The sequence below is a fragment of the Corapipo altera genome, unplaced genomic scaffold (assembly GCF_003945725.1).
Source record: "Corapipo altera isolate COAL_440 unplaced genomic scaffold, ASM394572v1 61045, whole genome shotgun sequence".
NCBI lineage: Eukaryota > Metazoa > Chordata > Aves > Passeriformes > Pipridae > Corapipo > Corapipo altera.
Window position 1 is genome coordinate 1,255,667 of NW_020884975.1, and position 22,412 is coordinate 1,278,078.

Consider the following 22,412-nt stretch of genomic DNA (forward strand, 5'->3'; position numbering starts at 1 on the left):
AGTCTTACTGTCCTCACAGAACTAACTTCATTGTGATGTAAATTACTGTTCTTACAACTACTTGCTATAGACAATTTGTATATTAAGGTAAAATTTTGAGGTAGCATCTTGCTTAGTTACAAATGTTAATAATAAAAAAATAAAAAAAAACCCCTTCAAGTGAGGGAACATGCTCATACTCGATTGTTACCTAGGGCTGTTTATTTTAGTTAATGATTTTGATTCTTATTGCGTTTAGCCTGATGGAATTTCGCTTTATTTTTTGTTAAGGCCCAAATGCAAGAAAACAACATGGCTTTTGGAAGAACAGTCTTGGGCACAGTCCTTGTCATTAGTAAGACCTGCTCGTGGTTCGGTTCTTTGTGTACATGCTGTGTTGAAACAAAAGTATTGGCAGGTGAATGCTAATTGTGAGGTGCAGCTCTCTCATATAACTGTCCTATTTCTACAATTTGATGGTGTCCTCCAGGAACCAGTGTTGCCTGAGCAGTTTGTGAATGCTAAAAGTAAAGCCAGACTGCCAAAGAATTGATTTGCCAGCAGCGTTCTCTTAGATGTCCTGTTCCTGCCTGGGAATCTCATGCAGTTACACCCTAGCTCATATCCTGATCAGTTCTTTTACTCTTTGCTAATGCTTGCAGTCAAGCTTATTTCTGTCTCCTACATATTAGTCTTTTCTCTGGTTTGTGAAGCCAGACCAGGAAATATTTAAACAACATAATATGATGTTACTGAAATATTACTAATATATTATTAACATTTTATTAATATTTTAATGAAAATATTTTTTGAAGTAGACCAATCGCTCTTCATTTGGTGTGGAAGACACAGGTGCTGGAAGCTGATAATTTACTGTAGTATGATGAGATGTTTTTGCTAAAAAAAAAAAAAAAAGGAAGAAAACAGAAAGAAAAAGTTACTGAATCCACCTCAAATGTGCTGTTGCTTTGTTCTTTAGCTTCTCTTTTAGTGAATATGCTAGACTTCTGGAGTCGAACAGTGGTGTTTGTTAGTATCATATTTTAACTCAGTGCCTTTCAGGACAAACTTGTGCTCCGTCCTGCTTGATCATTAGCCATGTTCCAGTTGGCTGATTGCTTGCAATTCTGTAACTTAAATCGAAACTACCAGAAAACAGACCTAGGTGGCAATCACTTCTAGTGTGGTTAGTCAGCAACTCCTTTTTTCCAGGGTGCATCTTGTTTACACTAAATCTGAACAGGGAGTGTAGAAATCTGAGTCATGAGACTGTACAGGTGACTTGAGTGCTTTTGTTGACAGGAGAGAAGCACACACCAGCCAAAGGACAAACACACAAGTGGTTTTATTCTGTAATTTCTGCTCGGTCTTCTTTGGTACCAGAGTAGTTGTGTCTTCAAGCAGCTGTTATCTGGCTGTGACCAGGCTGTGTGATTTGACCTAGTAACTCTGGCAAGATTCTAGTAATTTAAGTGGCCTTTACCTGTATGTACAGTGTTTAAGCAGCAGCTGCATATGCTCTGTGTCTTTTCAGAAATGATTCTGTAAAGAGGTGTATCTTATTTTCATAATAAATAAATAAATAACCCCCCCCACAAACCCCAAGAAGCCATTTTGTCCATTCATCTGTTTTCTGAATTAATTTTAAGGGGTTTTGTTGTGTATGTGTTTTTTAATTATTTTTGTCTTTGCTCTGTGGCCTTTTCCCCACACCCCTCCCAAACCTTTTATTATAAACTAGTTGAACTGTTGTTGTTTTTTCATCAGAGTCAGTTTACCAATTCAGGCTGGCTCCTAGCAGACCTAATACATTATCAGTCTGTCTCTTTTCCTGCCTTCTGGTGCAATTATATATCTTTCATTATGCATATTTCCTTAGTCTTTGGCAGCTGGATGCATATATGAGTTGAAGTCTGTTTTGTGTAAAATTAAGTGGGGTGGTTTTGTTCTCTTATTCAGTTTAGGCATTTTCACTAACTTAAAATAATGTATTTCTGAACCTTAAAGAACTTGAAAGAAGGACAATTACGCCACTGAAAATCAGAAGCCTCCTTTACTGCTCTATCCAGTAGTATTTATCTTATACATCTGAAAATTCTGAAAGGCTTGGTAGAGGTTTTTTTTCCCCTGACATGGCACAGATGCAGGAGTAGGGATGCTGTCCTTTCCAATCATAAAACAGTTGAAAGTTCGGGAGAAATTTGTAACCCATAGAAACGCCTTAAAGCGAAGTGACCGAAGCATGATCTAACAGAATACATCTTCTGAGAGAGTCACACACTCAGTAACTCACTCCAGTATGTTGCACCCAAACTGCTTTTTTTACTATTAATATTAAGGCTGCAGCAGAATATTGGAGAGGCGTGGCAGCTTGGATTACTGTTTAGTTCACCTCTTGGTTGGGGAACCAGGTCGCCTGACAGAGCTGTCTGTGTTGCCAGCGTCAGGAGGATTAACCTCTCTTAATCTCTGTGATTTGAATAGGAGATTTTGTTCCTGTCCTCACTGCTCAGTTCAAAGCAGCTGCCTGGCAGAAACTTCAGTGGATCTTCAGCAGCCTGTCTGTACTGGTCAGACAAAATAAGGAAAAAATAGATGTTAGAGAATTTCTCCTAACTGTGCTTTTTAGCAACTTAAGTGTTTGTATGGTAAGTGTGTGTTTAGGTGCAGCTAGCTGTTCCATGGAATTGGGGAAGCTGGCCACATCCTCAATTTTCTTTTTCTTAACAAGGTGTTCTGTTACACAAATAGTGTCAAATCTGTTTCTCCATCACCACACTCTGCTTCCCCAGCCCCTTGGAAAGCAAACATTGGACAAAATCATAGTCTCTTGGTTTGTAAGCACAGCATAAGAGAACTTCAGTGTTGTGTTTATTTTCCCAGTTCTCAAGAAAAATGTAACCAATCCAGAGCAATCAGTTGGAGGTGATGCTCACCTGCCTGCCCTAGGTCAGGCCAAAGCTAGGAGGGATTATTCAGTCAGCTAAGGTGTGAGTATCTGCCCTTGAGGAGTGGTGGTGTTAGTAATAAGGGATTTAGCTCTCTGCTTATAGCCCTACAAAATTTGAAGGATTTTCTTTCATGTATTGTGGTTGTGGGAAGGCTGTTCATTTTAGTTTTGAAAAAAGCCACCAGACTGTACTCGCTGTGCTGGACAGGTAGCAAAGCATCTTGCCTCTCTTTGATAGTCCCTTTCCTTTCAATGTGGAGTGATATGGGTTTGCTTGTGTTGTCTGCGTACTTTAAAACATCCGATACTGCTGTCGAGTGACAGCAAACATGTATAGCAAAGAGGCTAAACAGTCAAATGAGGTGTCTGAAGCATGCATTCACCCTTGCTGTTGAAGAAATACCAACATGGAATTCAACTGAAATTGCCTGTTGGCACCATTCAGTCTTCATTATATTGGGAATGGAGGGGATTTGGTGGTAGAACAGACTGTATGAAACTCTGCTTTTGAAAATGTCACCTCTGGGTCCTAAGCCTGGAGGCATATTAATTTACAGAGTAGGTACTGCTGTATCATCATGCCATGGTCTTTCCTAGGAATTGTCTGGGTGTTTGTATGGGCAAGATATGGGCTAAATGGGCTTGTTCTGCAGCCCTTACTATCATTATATGGTTTCTCATAGTACAAGCTCTTGCTGGAAGTGTGCAAAGAGCCCTTTGGTCTGTGAGACAGAAGACATCTGGTTTGGGACCCAAGTGTGAGATGTCATTGGTGTCAGAGAGGTTCTTTGGGAATTCCAGCGTCGAGTTTGAGCAGTGGCACTGTCAGACTTATCAAAACAAGTGATGTTTGGGGAACAGGGAATTGCAAATGTTGACTGGCTTTGTCATTGTGCTGGGAGAGGCAGTAACCACAAGGCAGATATCTGTGAGGTGATAAAAAGGGGTCTCTGTAGCATATTGCTTGTGAATGTTCTTGTGTGACTTGGTTGCAGTTCTCAGTGGAGAAATAGGACAGCAGAACTGACATTTCAGAGCCTTTCCTTGATGAAGAAAGCCATCTGAAGATAGTTTGAGTGCTCCACTGGCTATGTGTCAGAGCCTGGGCATTTGATTTTGAATGGCAAATGGATGTTGAGATGACAGCTGGGAGTGATGTTGAATTTCAGGTGGATGATAACATGTCTGTGGGAAGGTTATGAAGGAGCAAAGCACAATTCTAAATACGCATCTGAGCTTGGTGGCTCTTGCCTTGCTAGAATTAACTTGTCAGTTGACTGAGCATTGAGATTGTGATTATTGTCAGGTAAGTTGAAAAAGTGAGCAATGCTCTCTCTCTCTGGAGAGCAGCACAGACGCAGGAGGCACCTTGTACTCCAGCACAGGCTGTGGGGCTCTTGAGAGCTGGACCAAATACTTTCTGCACAGCCTTTTAAGGACAGTAATGAGATGCATTTCTAGGGGAAAGATTTTTGTCTGGGCGCTGGGAGGCTGTCATTCCAGCAAGTCCCAAAGTGGGCAGAAGATGGCTTATGATTTTCAACTTGTTTTAATGACCTGAAAGACAGCTTGACCTCAGTGGGTTGGTCTTTTCTTTTGTGTTGTCTGGAGGAGTGTCCTGCCTGCCATCTGAACTGGGGGACCATGCAGGCAGGAGACTGGGGATAGGGAGACTCTTGCCTGGAAGAACATCTGCAGTGATGAGAATTTCTAGAAGTGTCCTGGTGTTGGGTATTCCAGCATGATGTGTTCCACTCCCCAGACTGCTGCCTCCATCTCTCTCCTCAGTGTTTCACCATACAAGCTGCTTGGCAAGTAGAAGCTTCTGCACTTTTTCTCCTTCCAAGTGTGTTTCATGTAAAAACTGGAAAATATTTAATGGGCTCTTGGCCCTCTGGAATTGCTGGCAGTGCTAATTTGTTTCAGGAAGCTGTACAGTTCAAGACTTGCATGTTCCTACTTTCTTTATTGCTTCCCAGGATCCGATTCCAGCTTTCTTGGCTGCGTGGTTCATGAATACACTTCCCCCCCCCCCAGCCAGAAGAAACAATATTGTCAAGCTTATTTCAGCTGTTCTTTATCTGAAATCAATTGAATGCTTCCTACTGCCTTTCAGGAAGCTTTTTCTGGGATCAGCTGTAAGTAAACTTTTTGCAGCTTCCTTACTGCAAAGCAGAAGTTTCAGTAAGTGCTAATGCTTAATGTAACAATGATTTGATCTGTGGTTTACAAAATAGCGTATCAATGTTTTAAGCATTTTATTGGTAAGATCTCCTGAGGCTTTTTTGGATAAAATGATCTTCATGTTTTAAAATGCTGGATTCCTTTTGCAGTGCTGAGTGGTCATGGCGTATTGATTATGTTTTGCCAGTATAGATCCTGTTCTGTGCTAGATTTTTAGTAAAATCAACGTATCTACTTACAAGTTCAGAGATGAGGGGAGTTCTGGGTTTTGGGACCTGTCGTTTTATGAGTCTCCTCCCTCTTTTCCTCTCAGTGAACCCTGTCCTAGTTGTTCTACCTCAGATATTTTTCAAAGCAACAGATAACAGCCTGACCTTGTTGCCTGATACTACCTTCTGGAGAAATGCTGGTATCAAGGATTCAGAAGAGCGATCTGATGTCTACTTCTAGGAAGGAATCAGTTGCAGACCTCTTTAGTTTTCCTGTTGCATTTAGTTCCCTGTCACAGTTGGTTTCTACAAGTTGCATACATAGTTTCAGTTCCATTTTTCCTGTTGTATAGTTCCCTGGTAAAACACTCAGTTTGTGTTTCTTTGAGATATATGTTTCATTTTGCTGTGCAATACTCTGATGCAAATGCAATCCCCATGGTATATCTTCTGCAGCACTATTTACAATTCTTTTAAATTGCTGTAGTGTTTTCTTCACTTGCGAATTTCTGTTGCTGAAATAGTTCAAGGAATATTTCAGGTAGTTGAGTTCTTGAGCTAAGCACCAAAGTAGAATGCATATGAAACTCTTCAGCTGAGGAGGTTGAAAACCTGTGTGATGGTAAGTCAGTGTGTCAAATCAAATCTGGTAACAGATTAACCTGTAAACAAGACCCGGGTGCGTCTCTAAGTGTCTGAATCTATTTTGTCATTGAAAGTGTTTAGAAGCCTATTTACGTTAACTGCCTCTATGTTAAACCAGCACAGAAAGTAATTTGAATTGTCACTCCTTCTATCACATGAAATACCTTTTAGAGAAGTAGGATCTTTTAAGAGAAGGCTTCTTTTGATGATGGGGACTGAGTTTTATTTAAAAAAAACCCAAACCACAATTGCTAAAGGGTCTGCAAAGTTGGTCCTGTCCTCCAGGTATACCATGAGAATGTGGATTTTGATTGTAGTGTTTGTAACTGCCAGAAAGGATTTCCTATGCAGTCGTTTAATTGGTTCTGTTTATGTTACCTAGTAACTTTGGTAAGGATGGAAAAAGCAGAACACTGAAGCTCTGATGCAAGCTGTGCTGTGCTGTATACACTTACCAAGTTTTATGCGAAAGCTGAGCTGAAAAGTGACAATATTTGCAGGAGGTGTGAAATTACCCACTTCAGTAAGGGGATCAAACTGCATGATTCAGCAAAGTAGTTGCATGTGTCTTTTATTTTATAATTGGTTCAGCACAGTATATTAGCTGTTGGTTTGATCAATTTTGTGTAGATTGGCCATCGTGTTGTCCTGTCAGCTCTCTCAAGTTTATGTGCAGGAAACACCGTGGAATATTCCAGATACCTGGTCACTGTCCTGAGTCACTGTCATGCCCATTGGCTATGGCAGTAGTAGAGATTTAGACAAGACTGTGATATATATCTTTATATAAAAAGGTAGGCATTTTTTGGGTAGATTTCAGTTCTTTGCTCATCATAGTTTGTCCCATATGGGTGAAAATTCTGGCAAGAAGTAAATGTTGGGGTGAAGCTTAGTAAGCAGAACCAGCCAGAAACTACAGTATCCCTCTGGGACTGATCTGTCAGCCTCAAGGTGTGGAGTGCCTGGACTGTGGAGGGAAGCAAGTGGGATGCTATCTATCTGTAGGTTGTAACACTTGTATACGTGCAAGTCCTTGATCCTAACTGACCAGAGAATTTACAGATGAACAGGGGAGCATCTAGTGAGGTTTGGTGGTGTGGAGTTATTGGGATGTGTACTTTCCTAGAAATCCTATATGAAATGGTGCTGAACATGAATGTAGTTATTATTGAGTGTATGTCCACTTAGCACAGGAATCTGGAAAACCTTTCAAGCAGTTATGTGTCCCAGCTGCTGTCAGTCACTGTTCAGTGTGCAGGAAGGGTGGAGTCACTGGTAGAAAGCTGTTTGCTGGAAATTGTATTGTAAATCAAAGAGACTTAGTAGCTTTGTGTGTCTCTGGACAGGATAATGAATTTGTAGGTCATCTGAGCAGGAAGATGCTAATTCACGTGAATTAGGAGGGATTCTAATTCATTCTCAAGACATCTGGCAATATGGAAATCCCTCGGGTAGATCAATTTGCTATCCGCAGACAGCAGAATAGAATCTCTCTCTCCCCCACCCCCTTCTTGAGAAGAATCCTTGAGTGGTGGTTGGTTGCTGAAGGGAACGTACCTTCCCTTTGTTTGATGTGCTTTCCAAGGCCTTGGGAAGGACAAATCAAGTTGTCCTGTGGGCATTTAGAGTGGTCAAATTGAAGAAAGCTCTTTGCTATATGAATGGCAACTGCAGTGTGTAAGTGCTTTGTGGTTTGGATTTTTTTTTTTCATTTCTGTGAACTATTAAAAATTAATAAACTCATACTGTGTCCACTCCAATTTTCCGGACTACTTATTAAAGCAGATCGATCCCTCGGTTCAGCTGAGGTGAACTGGCTATCCGGATTCCTCCACAGTTGTCTCAGTCAGCAAGGTGGTGGATTTTTGAAGGACTATTTCAAGCACTGTGTAGGAAAAATTCTGCCCTTAGATGCAGCCTTATTTCTTCAGGTACTTTTGAAAATCTGCGCTGTGTTCCTGCAGTTCCTGAATTACCCAGCAGAGTGGCATTTCACAGTGGTTCCTCTTCCTTCTGGCAGCAGGGAAGTTCTCTGAACGGCCCAACCCTCATTTCACATGAAGCAGTAACAGAATGTTATCCTCTGTGTACTGTGAAATTCGGCCTCAGCTTTTACGACTGCTGGTCCATGGAGGTGCCCACTGTGTTTCTATTATGTCATTCTCAAGGGGAATACACTGGGGCATAAAGTACTCTCTTTTCTTCCCTGCTTCAGTGGACCAATGTTTATATGTAAACCAGCGGTTTCTTTTGCCTAGCAGAAAAACGAAGTACAAAGCAATAAATGTGACTTAGGTCCTGTGTCTGTCAGTGGACCCTGAGGCCAAAGGAGTCTCTCATCTGCAGTAACCAGCCCAGCTCCGCTGGGCTCTGCTGCGAGGAGTCGGAGCCTGAGTGGAACCTCCTCTGGGCTCTCTGCAGTTACAGCGGAGGCTGTTGAGGTGCTGCTGAGTGCTGGTGTGTCCCTGGGACCTCCTGTGCAATTATGCTTCCTCTGAGCTACTTCAGGGAAATCTTTTCCTTCTGAACATAATTTAGTTCTGAATGTATGAGAATGTAGTGGAGCCTTTCTTTTTAGACCTGTCTCGGGCTGTGGCTGTGACATGTCGAATCTTCATAACAGACTCGGGAAACCATTGTACTGCTGTTTTATCCAGCTCTTTCTTTCTTGGAGTTATGAAGCGAGGAGTAGAGGTTCGTGACACAGTCAGTACTGCTATTCTACTCTGACACATGCAGTTGCATTTAATGGCATAACTGATGCTACTGCACTTTAATAGGGATCACGTGAAACAAAACAGTGACTGACTTAAAATCAGAGGTCAGATCATTGCATGGCCTCTTCTTCCTCCAACCTGGAGCACCTTTGGGTTCAGGTATTGAGACAGACAAGGGTTCCTCACCCTCAGGTGGGAGATGAGGGTGTGCAGTCTGTGCACATTTTGATTTCCAAGGGAGGAGAGAGGCTGTGGAGTCTCGCTCACTGAAGATATGCAAGAACTGTCTGTGCTCTAGGATGACCCTGCTTGTGTAGGGGAGGTTGGACCACATGACCCACTGTGGTCCCTTCCAACCTGGCCCATTCTGGGAAAGGTCCCTGTGTGTCAGAGTGGGATCCCCAGGGACAGGGCATTCCTCATTAGATGTGCCAGTCTTGTGCCACTTACCAGCTATGTCGTGGATTTTATAAATAACTTTCAAGCAGTGAGTACAATGTGTTGAGTTTCTGGCTCTGCTATGGGTTCATGTGCTATAGCTGTTGGTGCAGGGTTCAGACAGCAAAATTGTTTCCAAAGTCTCGATTATAGAAAATGTAACACACCTGAAGGGCTGGAGCGCTGCCTGACCATTGCGTCCCTCCCAGAAGGGTTTCCTCCCTTCTCCGTGCCTGCTGCAGGGTGCACAGGCCATGTATTTGGTGTGTTGACTTATTCTTACTTAGGGTAGTATGAGCAGCTTTCTGTGGTCTCTTACTTCTGTTGTTTAAGCAACCTTTGCACCTACTGCTGCGTGTCACTGTACACTGAAGTCTGAGCACCTGGAAAAGGTGAGAAAAGCAGAGTGAAATGGAAATATTTTCTTTAATTCTGCTGTTCAGCTGGAGACAGTTACTGTAAAAGTTAGAGTGCTCTCGAAAACACAATGACCATTTGTATTTCCCAGGGAAAAGGAAACTATTTATCAAATTGCTGATCATGAAAATGCATTTGAGTGCTCTGCTTTCAACATTGAATTTATTTTTAAGAGCGCTAATTAAAACAGTGTCCTTTAATTCTGATTTCTCCCACAGCCTCTCCATGACACTTCACTGGCCCCTGTGAAAGGATGTAGGTTTTGTTGTAGTGTGTTGAGTGACCAGCTAAGTCATGTGCTGGATTTAGCTAGAATGTAATCTTTTGGCCATCTGCTCAGGCACTCCCTGTGTCTGCATCCCTCTCATTTGCAAGCAGGTCTTAAAGGTGATCTGAAATGTGCAGGTGTTCAGAACACTCTGGTTCCTTTTAACTGAATATGAGTATGTGCCTGCTTAGGAGGGTTGAGCAGTGCGTCGTCTGAACTTGGCATGCTCAGTTTTAATTCTCTCACTGGTGTATGGAGCACCTAGTCAGGAGAAAAATAATTATTGTTTGAAAAATATGTGGATAGCAAGACTTTTTTCATAGAACTTGAGTTTAAGAATACTAATGTACACTCTGTTGTTTTTTCATCCTCCCACAGTGATTCTGGACCTTTTTTTTTTTTTTTTGCTATCCTTGACTTCTATTTTTCTTTCCTGGTCTTTAGGAGTCTGTCTGACTCTCTAGCCCTTTGTAATTGATGATTGTCAAGCATCTGGAATCTTGCTGTGGCTTTTTTTTTTTTTTTTTAAAGTTGCATACAAGACTTCGACTTAATTTTTTCTTGTCTCTTTGTTAGAGTAATGCCAAAATGGTGAGAAATGCTGGGGGGGGGGAGGAGAGGGGGATTCTCTGTATCAATTTTTGTTGGCTTTCTCCTTGCAATAGCTGTGTCTCTGATATGCCCAAGTCTTTCTTGGTGATTAAATGAATCATCACATGCAGTGAGAGCAGGTGCATCTTTGTCCATCTGTGTCATGTACTGCTTGCATGTAGCAGTGTAAAGCACTAGGTCTCACTTTCATTTCTAATTTTATATCATTTTCATTCCCTCCCTGGTGTCCTGCTCATCCTGTGCAGTGGCATGGGAGGATCACAGTTCAGCAGAGTTCAATGTTTGCCTCTGAATGGATGGACTTTCTGTGCTGCCCAGTTTGATGAGAGAAGCCATTTGAAACTGAACAGAATTTAACGTTTCCTGATGGTTTAAAAACACGGCTTTCTCAGAGACCAGAAGTGCTGTGGGAGAAATGGGAGTGAGTCAGGAAGTATCTGATCTAGACTTTTAACTTACTTTAGGTTTTTACTGTATGGCAACTCAGGAGCAACTGTATCAGTGGAACTTAGTGTTGTTGAGTGCTCTAGAGAAGTTGATTTCATTTTGTGCTACAGACTTTATATTATAAAAATATTGTGTTACACATGGCTTAATTTCAAGGTGCTGTCACTCTGCATCTGAAGTAGCAATGGGTTTTCAGCCTTTGTTGCAACACTGTGAGCAACTAATGCATCAGGCTTCTTTGCAGCTTCTTTACTTCGAGTCTTTCCTTGGACACTTGGCACAGAGGAGCTCTAACCAGACAGAAGGAGCAGGTGTGGGTACAAAACCAACCTGTGGATTCCCTGGGCTGACAAACAGGCTGGGCCTTGGCAGAGCTGAGCAACTCTTTTCAGCTCTGAACTCCCAGACCTTCAAGCTGTTAAATGGGAAACCCTGCAGTATCACAGTCAGTCCTGATCCTGAGATATTGTGGGAGCTGCACCTTTGCAATGCTTTTTACACACCCCTAGGAAGTGCTTTCCTGTGGGGCTAACAAAATAAAACACATCCAAGTCACTTTTCTTGGGAACTTTTTGGACATTCTGTGTGGACTTGCAGGCAGAGCAAAAGAGTTACTGGTGAGATGAGACTCCCGGGTTTGTGATCCAGCTCTTAGTTATAAGCCCTGTTTCTGCAGCTGAAGGTTTGCACTTTGTCTGGAGGTATGGTGTTCATTCCTGGGAGTTACTAAAGACTCCCATTTTTATTACGTGGATCTGTAGCAGGCTTGTGATCTCTGTTTAGCTTGGCTGCTGCCTGGGGATATTCCTCTTGCTGCAGGCCCTGGGGCAGCTCTTGCTGAAGCCCCACAGAGGCACCCTTCTCAGCACTCAGAGGTGGTACAGGGTTTGCTGCTTTTCATCAAATGAAAAATGAACCTCTGAATATTTAGAGGCTGAGACCACAACATACAGATGGGATCTGCCTCTTAGTTTGCATATTCCTCACTGCAGTGGCAGTGTCTAGTCTCTGTCTTTAGGAGCCAGTGGCCCACTCTGTCTGCATTTTCGACAAATAATACCAAATTTCCACACTGGAGTTGCCTCTGCTTCCTTGCTAACAGCAGTAGAGCTTGTTACAAACAGAGAGAGGCCAGCTGAAGCTTACTGCTGGTCCCCTTCCCTCTTTCTCCTTTTTTCCTTTTCTCAAGCTCATGCACTTGTTTCTTTGTCTCCTGTCTCTTGCAAAGGAGGGGTGAGGGGAGGTTCAGAGATAAGCTGGTGCCTGCCCACTCCAGAGCGGTAGTTCATGGAATGCTTGTTTTTGTGTGGCATGCAAAGGCGCCTAGAAAGTGGGTAGATTGGCCTGTGTGTTTCTCCATGGTTAAACAGACTGATTGATTTGGAGATTAAACAGAGTCTGTATCTTCAGTGAGCAGGAACACTGGCCCACACCATCGAATGTTTTGCTTGCACCACAAGGTTTAGCATCAGGAATGCTTCAGGCCCTGAACCTGGGAGAAAATGACAGTTTATTTTGGACTGAATGGCTTGTGGGCCTTGTCAGCCTAGGTGAAAGGTACAGCTCTTTTAACGTCTGTTGGAGAGGCTTCTGGCTCATACTATACCTGGTACAGCATTTTCCTTTGTGCAAACATCTACCTGGACTGTCAGTGCTCACAAAGGAGAATTTCTCAGGTAGCAAGTGGATTCTCCAGGATCACACTCCATTGCAGCTCTGCATGTAACTTGTGTAAGGGCATTTTATTATTTTTTGATTTTTTAATGCTCCCTTCTAGAATTTTCATCTTGAAAGCTGGACACTGTGAGCCACTATTAAGTATTGGCAGCTCTGTTTTCTGAAGGAAACTTCACTATAATAGCTTTTAAAAGTTTTTGCTCTCTGTATATCTTGATTTCTAGCTTGCTAAATATGTTTTCTTCTTCGTATTAGTTTTCCACTGGGAAAACTAGCTGGAGCCTGGAGATGTCTTCTCTTGGTGGTTACACTTAGCAATTCTAGTGAGGATATGAGCTTGCAAAAGGGAAATGTAAACAAAATCTCCCCTGAGTAGACATGGACCTTCTTCATCTGGTGAGATAAGAGCCAATGCTGTTTTGTTTTAACAATTCTATTTTTGTATATAAGTACTGTCCTGGAATTAAATTAACAGAGGAGAGCTTGTAAAAGTGACATTTGACTTCAGACCGCTGTTTGTTTGGCTTAGTTAATTTAATTTACAGATGTCATAATATAGAGCTACTTATAGAGCTGCTATTCAGGCTTCATTATTTTCAGTTTTTGTTTGAAGGTCTGCTGTGCACTGTTAAGAGAGTTTCTTTGTTTACAAAGAAATGTTTATTTCTTCTAAAGTGTCTTTAAGTAACTTTGTAAGTGAGGTGGTATGAAATGACACCTTGCTAAGCAGCAGTAACTTGTGGGAGGGGTTGCAAAGGACTGATTTTGAAATTGCTTTCCATAAGCCATATCATATTACTTTTCACACATTAAGCCTATGATTATTTTTTTTAAATGCATCACTTTAGAGAGGTACCATGGGGTACAAAGAAGTTTTTGTCTCCAGATCTGTTAATCTGGATTTCCAGCCACCAGGTCTCTACTGGGGATGTTGTCCAATTAATGTGATGCACTGTGACACTCTAACTCAACTGCAGCAGGACCAAATCACTAACAGCCTCTTTTTTCTTTTTTCTTTTCTCTTTACAGTAAAAAAAGCTAAACTCCATGGACCACCAGGTAAGCCATGCTCTACTGCTAATTTGCAGCAATAGGGATACCTCTCTCACTGCTGTTCGTTCTGCTCCCTCAAGTTTCATCCACCCCCTCTCGGCTCCTCCGCGTTCTCCTTAGGAGTGACATGATCTGCCTTGAGCATCCGGGCAGCTTGAGTTGGTAGAAAGCTTGAGGCTGTGATGTGGTGTCATAGTGCTGAAAACCTCTGTCTGCTCACTGACGTAAACAGGTGTTGAATAAGGAAATATGTTCCTTTATTGTCACCCTTTCCTACCCACCCTGCCCTTTTGCTCATCCTTCCTCTGTCCCTGTTCAAAACAGGATCTGAAAATGTCCACTGAACAGGACTGGTGTGTACCTGTGTGGATTCAGTGCCTTCTTGATCCTGATCGCGATTGCTGGATGGAATTGCAGAAGTGACTCATTCCCTTATGTGACAGTCCATAATGGCTGTGCTTGAAATTAAAACCCCATCCACTACGTTTTGTGTCTGTGTAATAAAGTAAAAACAAACAGCTGGTGACACCCAGAATTTACAGTTTAGGCAGCTTTTTTTCACTGTGGTTCAGTAGGTGGTAAGCAATCCCTTAGCAGGCAAATAGGTTTATTGAATGAAATCTGATGTACAGTTTAGAAAAGAAGAAGTTTGCTTTTGGAATAACACCTGGGCAGGTGTTTAGATACCAAGCAATTGCACAGCTATATTCATGACTTATTTGTTCAGCTTTGTTCTTTGGATACAGCTTTCCTTGGGTTTGAGCAGAAAATTTTCCAGGAGTCATTGTCCATACTCCACGTCAGGTCAAGATCTGTGTGTGCACTAGCCTTGAATTTCCAGGGAAGGAAAGCTGATTGCCCAGACTGGAAGGAAGACAGTGTGTACTTTATCCTTTCTCTATTTAAGAAGCCTTCTCACAGATGCAAAATATTTGTCCTGTAATCTAGGTTTAACTCAGCAAAGCATGTGGTTTTACTGACAAGGCCAGTGTCCCAGGAGGATGCAAGTGATGTACACAGATATGAAGACTCTGACTTTCAGTGATTCCTACTTCTTCCTGAAATGTGGATCCCTTCTGGATCATGTATTTCCTTTTCTTCTTGTTCTGTTAGGATATTGGAAGCTAGATGCTGAAACATCATAGGTCATCAGATTTGTCAGGCATGAATTTCCTGCTTGGAAAGCTGTGTTGGCTCTTCCCAATCACCTCTTTGTTTTCCATGTGCGGTTTTGACAGTATTAAAATGGACTGTGATCTAACTTGCACTGGGAATAGATGCAGCAGAACACTGAAGTGTTAAAATATGTACACTGCTTCCTGGCTACTTAGTGTGTCTTGTTCCAGGCTCTTTGAAGCTGATAGATAGGTCTGAGGTAATAACTTCTCTTAAAAGCAAGTTTTATCATTCTCAGATGCTGATATGCAAACTTTGAATGTATCTATGCTTGGCTGCTTTTGGTTTTATTAGCATGGAAAGAGCAAGAACGAGGAAAAAGTTCTTTCAGGATTTTTCTGTGTGGACTCCTGGGTGGAAAACCAGGTTGGAACTAGGAGAGCACTTGGGTCAAAAGGGAAGAAATGATATATTCAACCCAACTGCTTGCTTGCATGTCTTGCAAGTTTGTTTTTTGCTCTCCTTGGTCTGCATGATGGTCCCTGTTCCTTCAGACTGTCTCTTCTTCCTCCTGTCTGCATTTCAGTAGCAGCATTTTACTAAGTGTCTGTGTTCTCTAGGATTTTACATGCTTTCTTTGTCCCTGTCTTACTGCAGGTGATTGGTTGCCTTATATTGTTTGTTTGTGCTTGAATTTCTAAAAAAGCTGTGATTGAAAATTTGATGGCAGGTAGAAAACATCATGAACATTTGGCTGCTTAAACCCTCTGACGTCTTTCCAGATGGGCTTTTCACTTGGGGCCTCTCTGGATGCACTGTGTGAGCTGAAAACGTTGAAGTGTTGCACGTATGTGATGAAGGGATCTGCTGATGGAGGTAACTTGTTGTGTCTCATTCCCCAGATAAATTCAATACGTATGTGACATTGAAGGTGCAAAATGTGAAGAGCACGACGGTGGCCGTGCGCGGTGACCAACCCTGCTGGGAACAGGACTTTATGTTGTAAGTATGGGGGTGCACAGCTTGAGGTGCTTGTGGTCGAGTCCTTCCACAGCCCCTACACTCACACAGAGCTGCTGTTGTGTGCATGGGTTGGAGTATTTGGTGGGTAAAATGCACAAGCCAGGAGATTGTCTCTGCCGGTGCCACAGACTGGCAATTGCCAGTCAGGTCTATAGAGGGAGGAGGTGAGTCTGAGTTTGAGCTGGGAAGTTGGTCTGTGGGTTGGTGTGGGTGGATGTCCTTGGCCAGGTACCTGCACAGCTGCGGCTATGAGCAAGAGACACACACACACACACACCTGCAACATAGTTTGGAGAAGGGCTGAAGGCCCATAGCTGAGCTTAAATGGAGCTCCTGGACCATGGGAACAGGGTGTGGGTGGAGGCTGTTGGAGGGGCTGGTCAGGGCAATTAAGGGCTGTTGTTAATGCACTCAGGACCTCCACATGGTGATCCTGGTTACCTTAGTGTGGGAGCTGCTTGTGTGTTGTTGATGTGTTCTGCCATTGGCCCAGTGCCCATGAGTGTGTTTTCCAGCTCCTCTGGTTCAGCTTAAGGGGCTGCCAGTCCCTGCCGTGAGCAGCAGAACCAGTTCATTCCAGCTTTTCCCGGGCTTCTGGTGCACTTGGCACTTCTGATTTGCTCTGATCCTGACATGTAGCCAAAGATTTCCCAGTATCTTTCACAATGGTGGTTTTCTTTTTTTCTAGTGGATGAATGACTTATTGATTATATTGCATCTGCTTCCGTTTCTATAGCTTTGTAAGACAAAGCAAACTAAATGGGGAGGAATGATGTATTCATCTTGCGGAGTCAAAGCTAGTGCTGCTGGTTTTGAGCATGTTTGGGGTGTTTACATAGTATCTGTAGTAAGACACCCACATGGGATTTTGTGAGCATGTTTCCCAATCCAGAAGCAGTTGGCTCTCCTCAGTTGAAAGCGGGAAGTTGTTGCCTCTGGTTACGGAGTTCACCTGGGTTAGCACAGTGTTGGCATCATAGCTGTGCTCCTACATCCCTTTTTTGGTGCCAGTCTGCTTTTGGAGCAGTATGAGAGGGGTGTGCTCCTGCAGAGTGTCTGTTCTTTGACATCTGGTGAAATACATGTGCTCCTGAACGCCACCATCTGCTCAGCTCTGCAGTTCCTGGTTGGACAGAGGCTATGGCTGTCACTGGTGTAAACCATGCAGGACCGGGTAAAGTTGGGACCGGGGACAGTAACTGTCTGCCAAATCACACACCTATACCCAAACTACTAACTCATTCTGCCTGTGATTTGTGCTCATCCTGTGGACAGGAACTGGCTCTGAACGTGGCCAGTTGCAGAGGAGACTCAGAGGTGGTTTAAGAAAGGCACTTGAGCATGTTGGATGAAGGCTCTCAGGGTTGCTCCTCCTCCTTTCCCTGAAGGAGCTCCTGGAACTGCACTCCAGTATCATCTGGGAGCTGAGCTATCCTGCTGTAAGGTCATTGTAATGCTCCATAATTAGTTGCTAGGGAATATGAAAGCAGAATATTAGCTGAACTACCTCGCCATTATCACCCCTGCTTTAGCCAGGCAACTGCACAGTAGTTCTGCTGTTTCTTTATGACAGAAATGTTACATGTGGCAACAAACGTGTTTTGCATGATCCTGTGTACATTAAGTTGTCCCAGGAGGAATAACACTGGTATTCCAATACTACTGTTCTCTAGTTTGCTCTTTTTCTTTCTGGAGTTGGAAAAGAATTTTTAATACAGTTGTTTTTCCCTGAGGGAAGGATGCTTTTACTGTCTGTATTTGTGTTTACCTTCTTTGTGAGGCATACTAGAAGAACAGACTACAAGCAAGAAAATGTTTTTTGTCTGTGTTGTTGTTTTTGCTTCCAAACTTCTTGTGAGATGTAGCACTTCAGAACTGGGGGCTCTGGGCTTGTTTGAGATTTGGTTATTTACCAAACCAGGAAAACATTTTAATTTATTCTTTGGGGACGTCTTCTAATTTTAAAGCAGCTTTTTAAAAAGAACTGCATATTTGCAGCAAGGACCTCTTGAATGAAACTGCAAACTGATGTTTAGAACATGATGATTAATTTGGTGTTAAAGAAAGGTATTTTATTTAAATTCTACGTGTGTGTGGAAAGGGAGGGACACCAAATACCATTCTCAGCTCTTTTGTTCTCTGAAGCTGTTCTGCATCTAACCAGAAGATGGAGAAAGGGAGACACAAAGGCAATCAAAGCCACTGTACAGAAAATATCTTTATTTATTATTCTTATCTGGTGACCTGTCCTGTGGAGTTCTGCTCAGAAGCCCATTGGGTGTCTCATGATCAGTGTCTTGCTCTGTCAATGTATGTTGAAGCAAAGAATATGGTTTTACACTGTGATTGAAAACAGAGTATTTCTTCCTTCCCTTCCCTTTCTGGCCTCACACTAGTCCAGCCTGCAGACAGCCAGTCATCAGCAGCCTGGAGTCAGATAAATATCATCTTCCAAGAGGCAAGCAGTGGGAGGGGCAGAGCAGTACTGGTGCAGTTGTTGGTTTGGTTGTATTTATGAAAGCCCGTCTAAAGAGAGGATGCTGGAATTACAAGATGCGAGCAATAAAGTCATAATAAGCCTATGTAATAGCTTGATTTTGAACTAGTGTAGACTGAGCCACCCAAGTACTGGACACTGCTGACCTCAATTCCTGTGTCTCAAACGCGAACAGAAGCACTTGGATTTAAAATAGATATTAATGTGCTTTGCTGTAGCTGTAGGGTTTGTCTTGAGCCTTGTAGATACTGCGTTCCCTTTTCAAGTTGTAAGAAATGGGCAAAGCTGAAACAGATGCTGGGATTTGCAGCGGTTCTTTCTTTTTTTGGCCATGATGGCAGCCTATAGAAAGTAGGGGATAACATGCTTTTAAATTTCCTTGATAGATGTAAAATGGATACATTTGGACTAAAGGACAAAAGGCAGCAGCTTTGGACTGACTGTCTGAAATATCTACTTTTGGGGATTAATATTTGCACTGAAGGGAAGCCCTGAGCTCAGAGAATCAGGAGTGATAGCCTTTCTTCCTGATAAGTGTGAGGCAGTTGTGTATCAACAGACAGCTCAGGATTGTTCTCTACTTCATTGTTTTTACCAGCTGTGTATGTGTCAGGCTGTTCTGAAGCAGACAGGTTATAAACTAGCATGGAAGAGAGAGGTATAAATGCTATGAAACACTGGAAGGAAGCAAATTTGAGATGCATTTTTTCCTTACTGAAAGGGAAGATGTCATGAAAACCTTCAGATAAGTATTTCCAAGAACTTGGCACTTGGTGGCCATGTGGAAGTAGCTAGTGCTGGAGCAGAAGTGGTGCAACATAGCCCTGAGCAATAGGTAGGGCTGCTGGTGCAGCTGTGATTTTGGGACTGTTACTTTGGACATGGGGTAACATCATTCACAGGTAAGTATTGGCATGTTTGCATCTGCCAGAGCACACTTGTGTTGCTGTGCTGCCAAGGGAGACACCCACTTTGTTAGAAATATTGTGCCCGATGACAAAGAACAATTCACCCCTCGGTTTTGGTCCAAGATACACTTCCTCCTCCTGTGTACATAGCTGCAGAGATGAGTTCCCAGCTGGCAGTTGATGCATGACATAGTTCTGGGTTTTATTTGCAATCTTTGTGTAGTTATTAGAAACTAGTGACCTTTGTGAGTATGAGCTGCCTCGACCATAGACTTCCAGAAGCTTTCTGTAGCTTGACACTGCTGTGTGGAAAGAGTTCACTGGTACAATCATGGTGGTAATTGGAACCTAAAACAGAATTGGATGGTATTCTCTTTTTTCTCACCTGTGATGCCTTTTCTTTTCTTGCAGTGAGATCAGCCGACTGGACCTGGGACTAATTGTTGAAGTATGGAACAAAGGACTGATCTGGGATACCCTGGTTGGGACCGTGTGGATTGCTCTGAAGGCCATTCACCAGTCTGATGAGGTTAAGCTCACACAGAACCTTTATTTTCTCCAGTGTTAATAGATAATGTGTTACAAATCTGGCCTGGTGCAGCCCAGGGTGAGCTCCTCAGCAAAACTTCCACTTGAAAAGTCAGGAAGGCTGGGTGACCAGAGAGGGCTCTCTCATTTTATTGGTTTTGGTTTTGAAGTGAGACCAAAATTACACAGGGGTTTTTGGTCTCATTTTAGTCATGTGGACTCAAAAACCAGGGCTTAATTTGTTGAGGAACATGTAAGTGACAAGTGTCTGAAGTCTTAAGGAGTGACTGCTTCATCTGATGCTCAAATTTCTGTAACATGTTGCTAAAGACTGTCGTAGTCCAGCTGACGGAGTAGGCCCAGAGCATGTCTGCATCATCTTCTTAGGGCTTCTGATTGCAGTGTTAGAGGTGTTACTGATGCTGATATATATGGAAAAAAGTAGGAAATGGGATGTGCCAATGTCTGTAACTGCCCTAACTACTGAATTTGGCAGTCGTTGCAGCTAAGCAAGACATATTTGTTTTTTTAACTCAAATATCAGTGTATTTAATTAGAAGATTATTGAATTTCAACAGGGCGAGAGAGAGTATATTTTCCATACAGGGAAAAGATTGAGGATGCTCAGCAGTGTGGCTTAAGGTCTGTTGGTGTCTAAGCGTTCCTTGGTCCTGTCTTTGAGGTCTTACCTTTGCAATTCCACTAAGAAGGCAGCAGTTAAGCTAGGAGATGTTTGCTACTTGTCCTGGTAAAGGCCTCTGAGACTTCAAAGAAATCCAGTTTGGAAGAAAAAGCCAGCACATGCTGACTGGATGTAATTTGATGTTAAACAAAGTACTAGGCCTTGATAATGCTGTAAAGCTCTTCCTGGAGTCTTTTAACAAGTGTATAAGAGTTGCTGCATAAAGTTCTTCAGACTTGAAAGTTCATTCACATGTGGCTCGTGATCCACAGGAAGGTCCTGGGGAATGGTCTACGTTGGAGGCAGAAGTTGTAATGAAACATGATGAAATCTGCGGAACCAAAAACCCAACTCCTCATAAAATTTTGCTGGACACAAGATTTGAATTACCTTTTGGTGAGTGCTTTTCCGTAACTTACCCAGAGTGCTGACAGTGGAGAGAAAGTGGTGGCAGATTGAGTTTTATAATCAAGTTGTGCTCATTCTCGGTTCAGTCAGTATAGTTCAGTGGAGATAAATTTCTGGTATTCATTTTCTGTTTGGCTTCTTTTTACAAGATCCAAATAAATGTGGAATATTTGAAAGTCCCTGGGTGCCGGAATGTTTAGACTAGTAGTAGATTTTTCATCTTAATAGTATTTCAGGATTGTGTAGTCACACATTTTGTTCCTGAGCAGGAAGCATTTGGTTTTTTGTACCTAGATAATTTTGGCATTGCTAGGGCTGTTCTGTGGTAGGTGCACATAAGCCTTCTTAGAAGTGTGTAGTTCAGTTAGTGAAACATTAATGCTTAATGCTCCTGAACATTATCATTAGCAGAGTATACAAATAACTTGATGCTGTAAAAAGTACCTTTCTGGCAATTACTTGTGGTTGTAAAATACAGAATATGGAAAAGCAGCTAATTGGAGCAAACAGATCTCAAGTCAAGTTGTGCATAATTTTAAAATTTTATTTTACTTAAAAACAAGCAAACAAAATAACCAAATAAACCCCAAAAGTAAGGCCTTGGCCAAAATGCATCCCAGGCTTATGAAACTTCTCTTTCCAGCTCTTAGCTAATAAGAGCAGAGATGATGTTTTCAGGGCTTGTGCTATTGTTTTTTTCATGCACTGGGCATTGAAGTGTTTCAAAGTTGTCTGTCATTGCAAGACTCCTTTCTCCCTCTCTGCCTGTTGCTTCTTTTTAGCTGCCAAGCCCCCTGCCAGTGTGGGGAATTTGTATAGTACTCTAACCAGGGGTGGAACATTTGTGCACCTACTGGCATTTGGCCAGCACCTGTCAGGGGTGACCATCTGTTGTGGGAAGGAGTGAGGACGTCTTTGAGTCTCATACCCCCCTTGCTAGTGCAGGAGGATGCAGGCCTTGGCCCTGCAGCACGACAGTCAGTGCAAATTGTATCTAGTGCTCTGAGTGTGCTGTTCTGAGTGCACAGTCCCCTGGATGGTTGTACTTCAGTGTTCTAATGGCACTACCCTTTAAGTACAGTCCAGTGTGTAAAGGGGAAAAGGTATTTGACAGCTTTCACCCTGTCAGCGGGAAGTTTATTACTGAAATTGCTTGTTATGTAAGAGGAGGAACAACACACTTCGCTTCACCTCACATGGAAATCTTGGTTCTTTGGGGCAAGTGTTGAGGCTTCTGGGAGGGGCAGAACACAGCACACACAGCTGCAGGGAAGGCTTGTAGCCACTGCCTTCTCATCTAAGTTCATTGTGACACAGTTGCTTGTAATCTGTCACTGCTTTAAAAGAAAATGAAGTTTTGGTGTCTCCCTTTGTATTCAGAAAGGGTCAAAAAGTGAATTTGCTTTCTTCTGCAATTCATATTTTGAACAACATTACATTTTGAGATTTTTTTTTTTTCAAGCATAAGAAAAAAGACTCCCTGTAAATCATTATGTATTAGAGCATCTGCATTTAAAAAACAAAACTATTTCAGGTAATAATTTATTTTCTCCCTACTACTATACTCACGAGAGTTTTTATTTGGTTTTTTTTTTTGGGTTTTTTTTACTACTAGTCTAAATTTTTACATTTGGAGAAGTAGGATTTCATGCAG

General features: G+C 42.4%; 1 protein-coding gene across 4 annotated transcripts in view; it reads left to right on the forward strand.

Annotated features, from left to right (window-relative positions):
• Positions 1–22,412, forward strand: part of UNC13B (unc-13 homolog B) — a 208,517-nt gene that overhangs the window by 13,386 nt on the left and 172,719 nt on the right. For all 4 annotated transcript variants that reach the window (XM_027665364.1, XM_027665365.1, XM_027665366.1 and 1 more), the window contains exons 2-5: positions 13,573–13,602; positions 15,615–15,714; positions 19,552–19,669; positions 20,623–20,746. In XM_027665364.1, the coding sequence (XP_027521165.1) occupies positions 13,573–13,602; positions 15,615–15,714; positions 19,552–19,669; positions 20,623–20,746 (372 nt within the window). The remainder of the gene's footprint in view (positions 1–13,572; positions 13,603–15,614; positions 15,715–19,551; positions 19,670–20,622; positions 20,747–22,412) is intronic.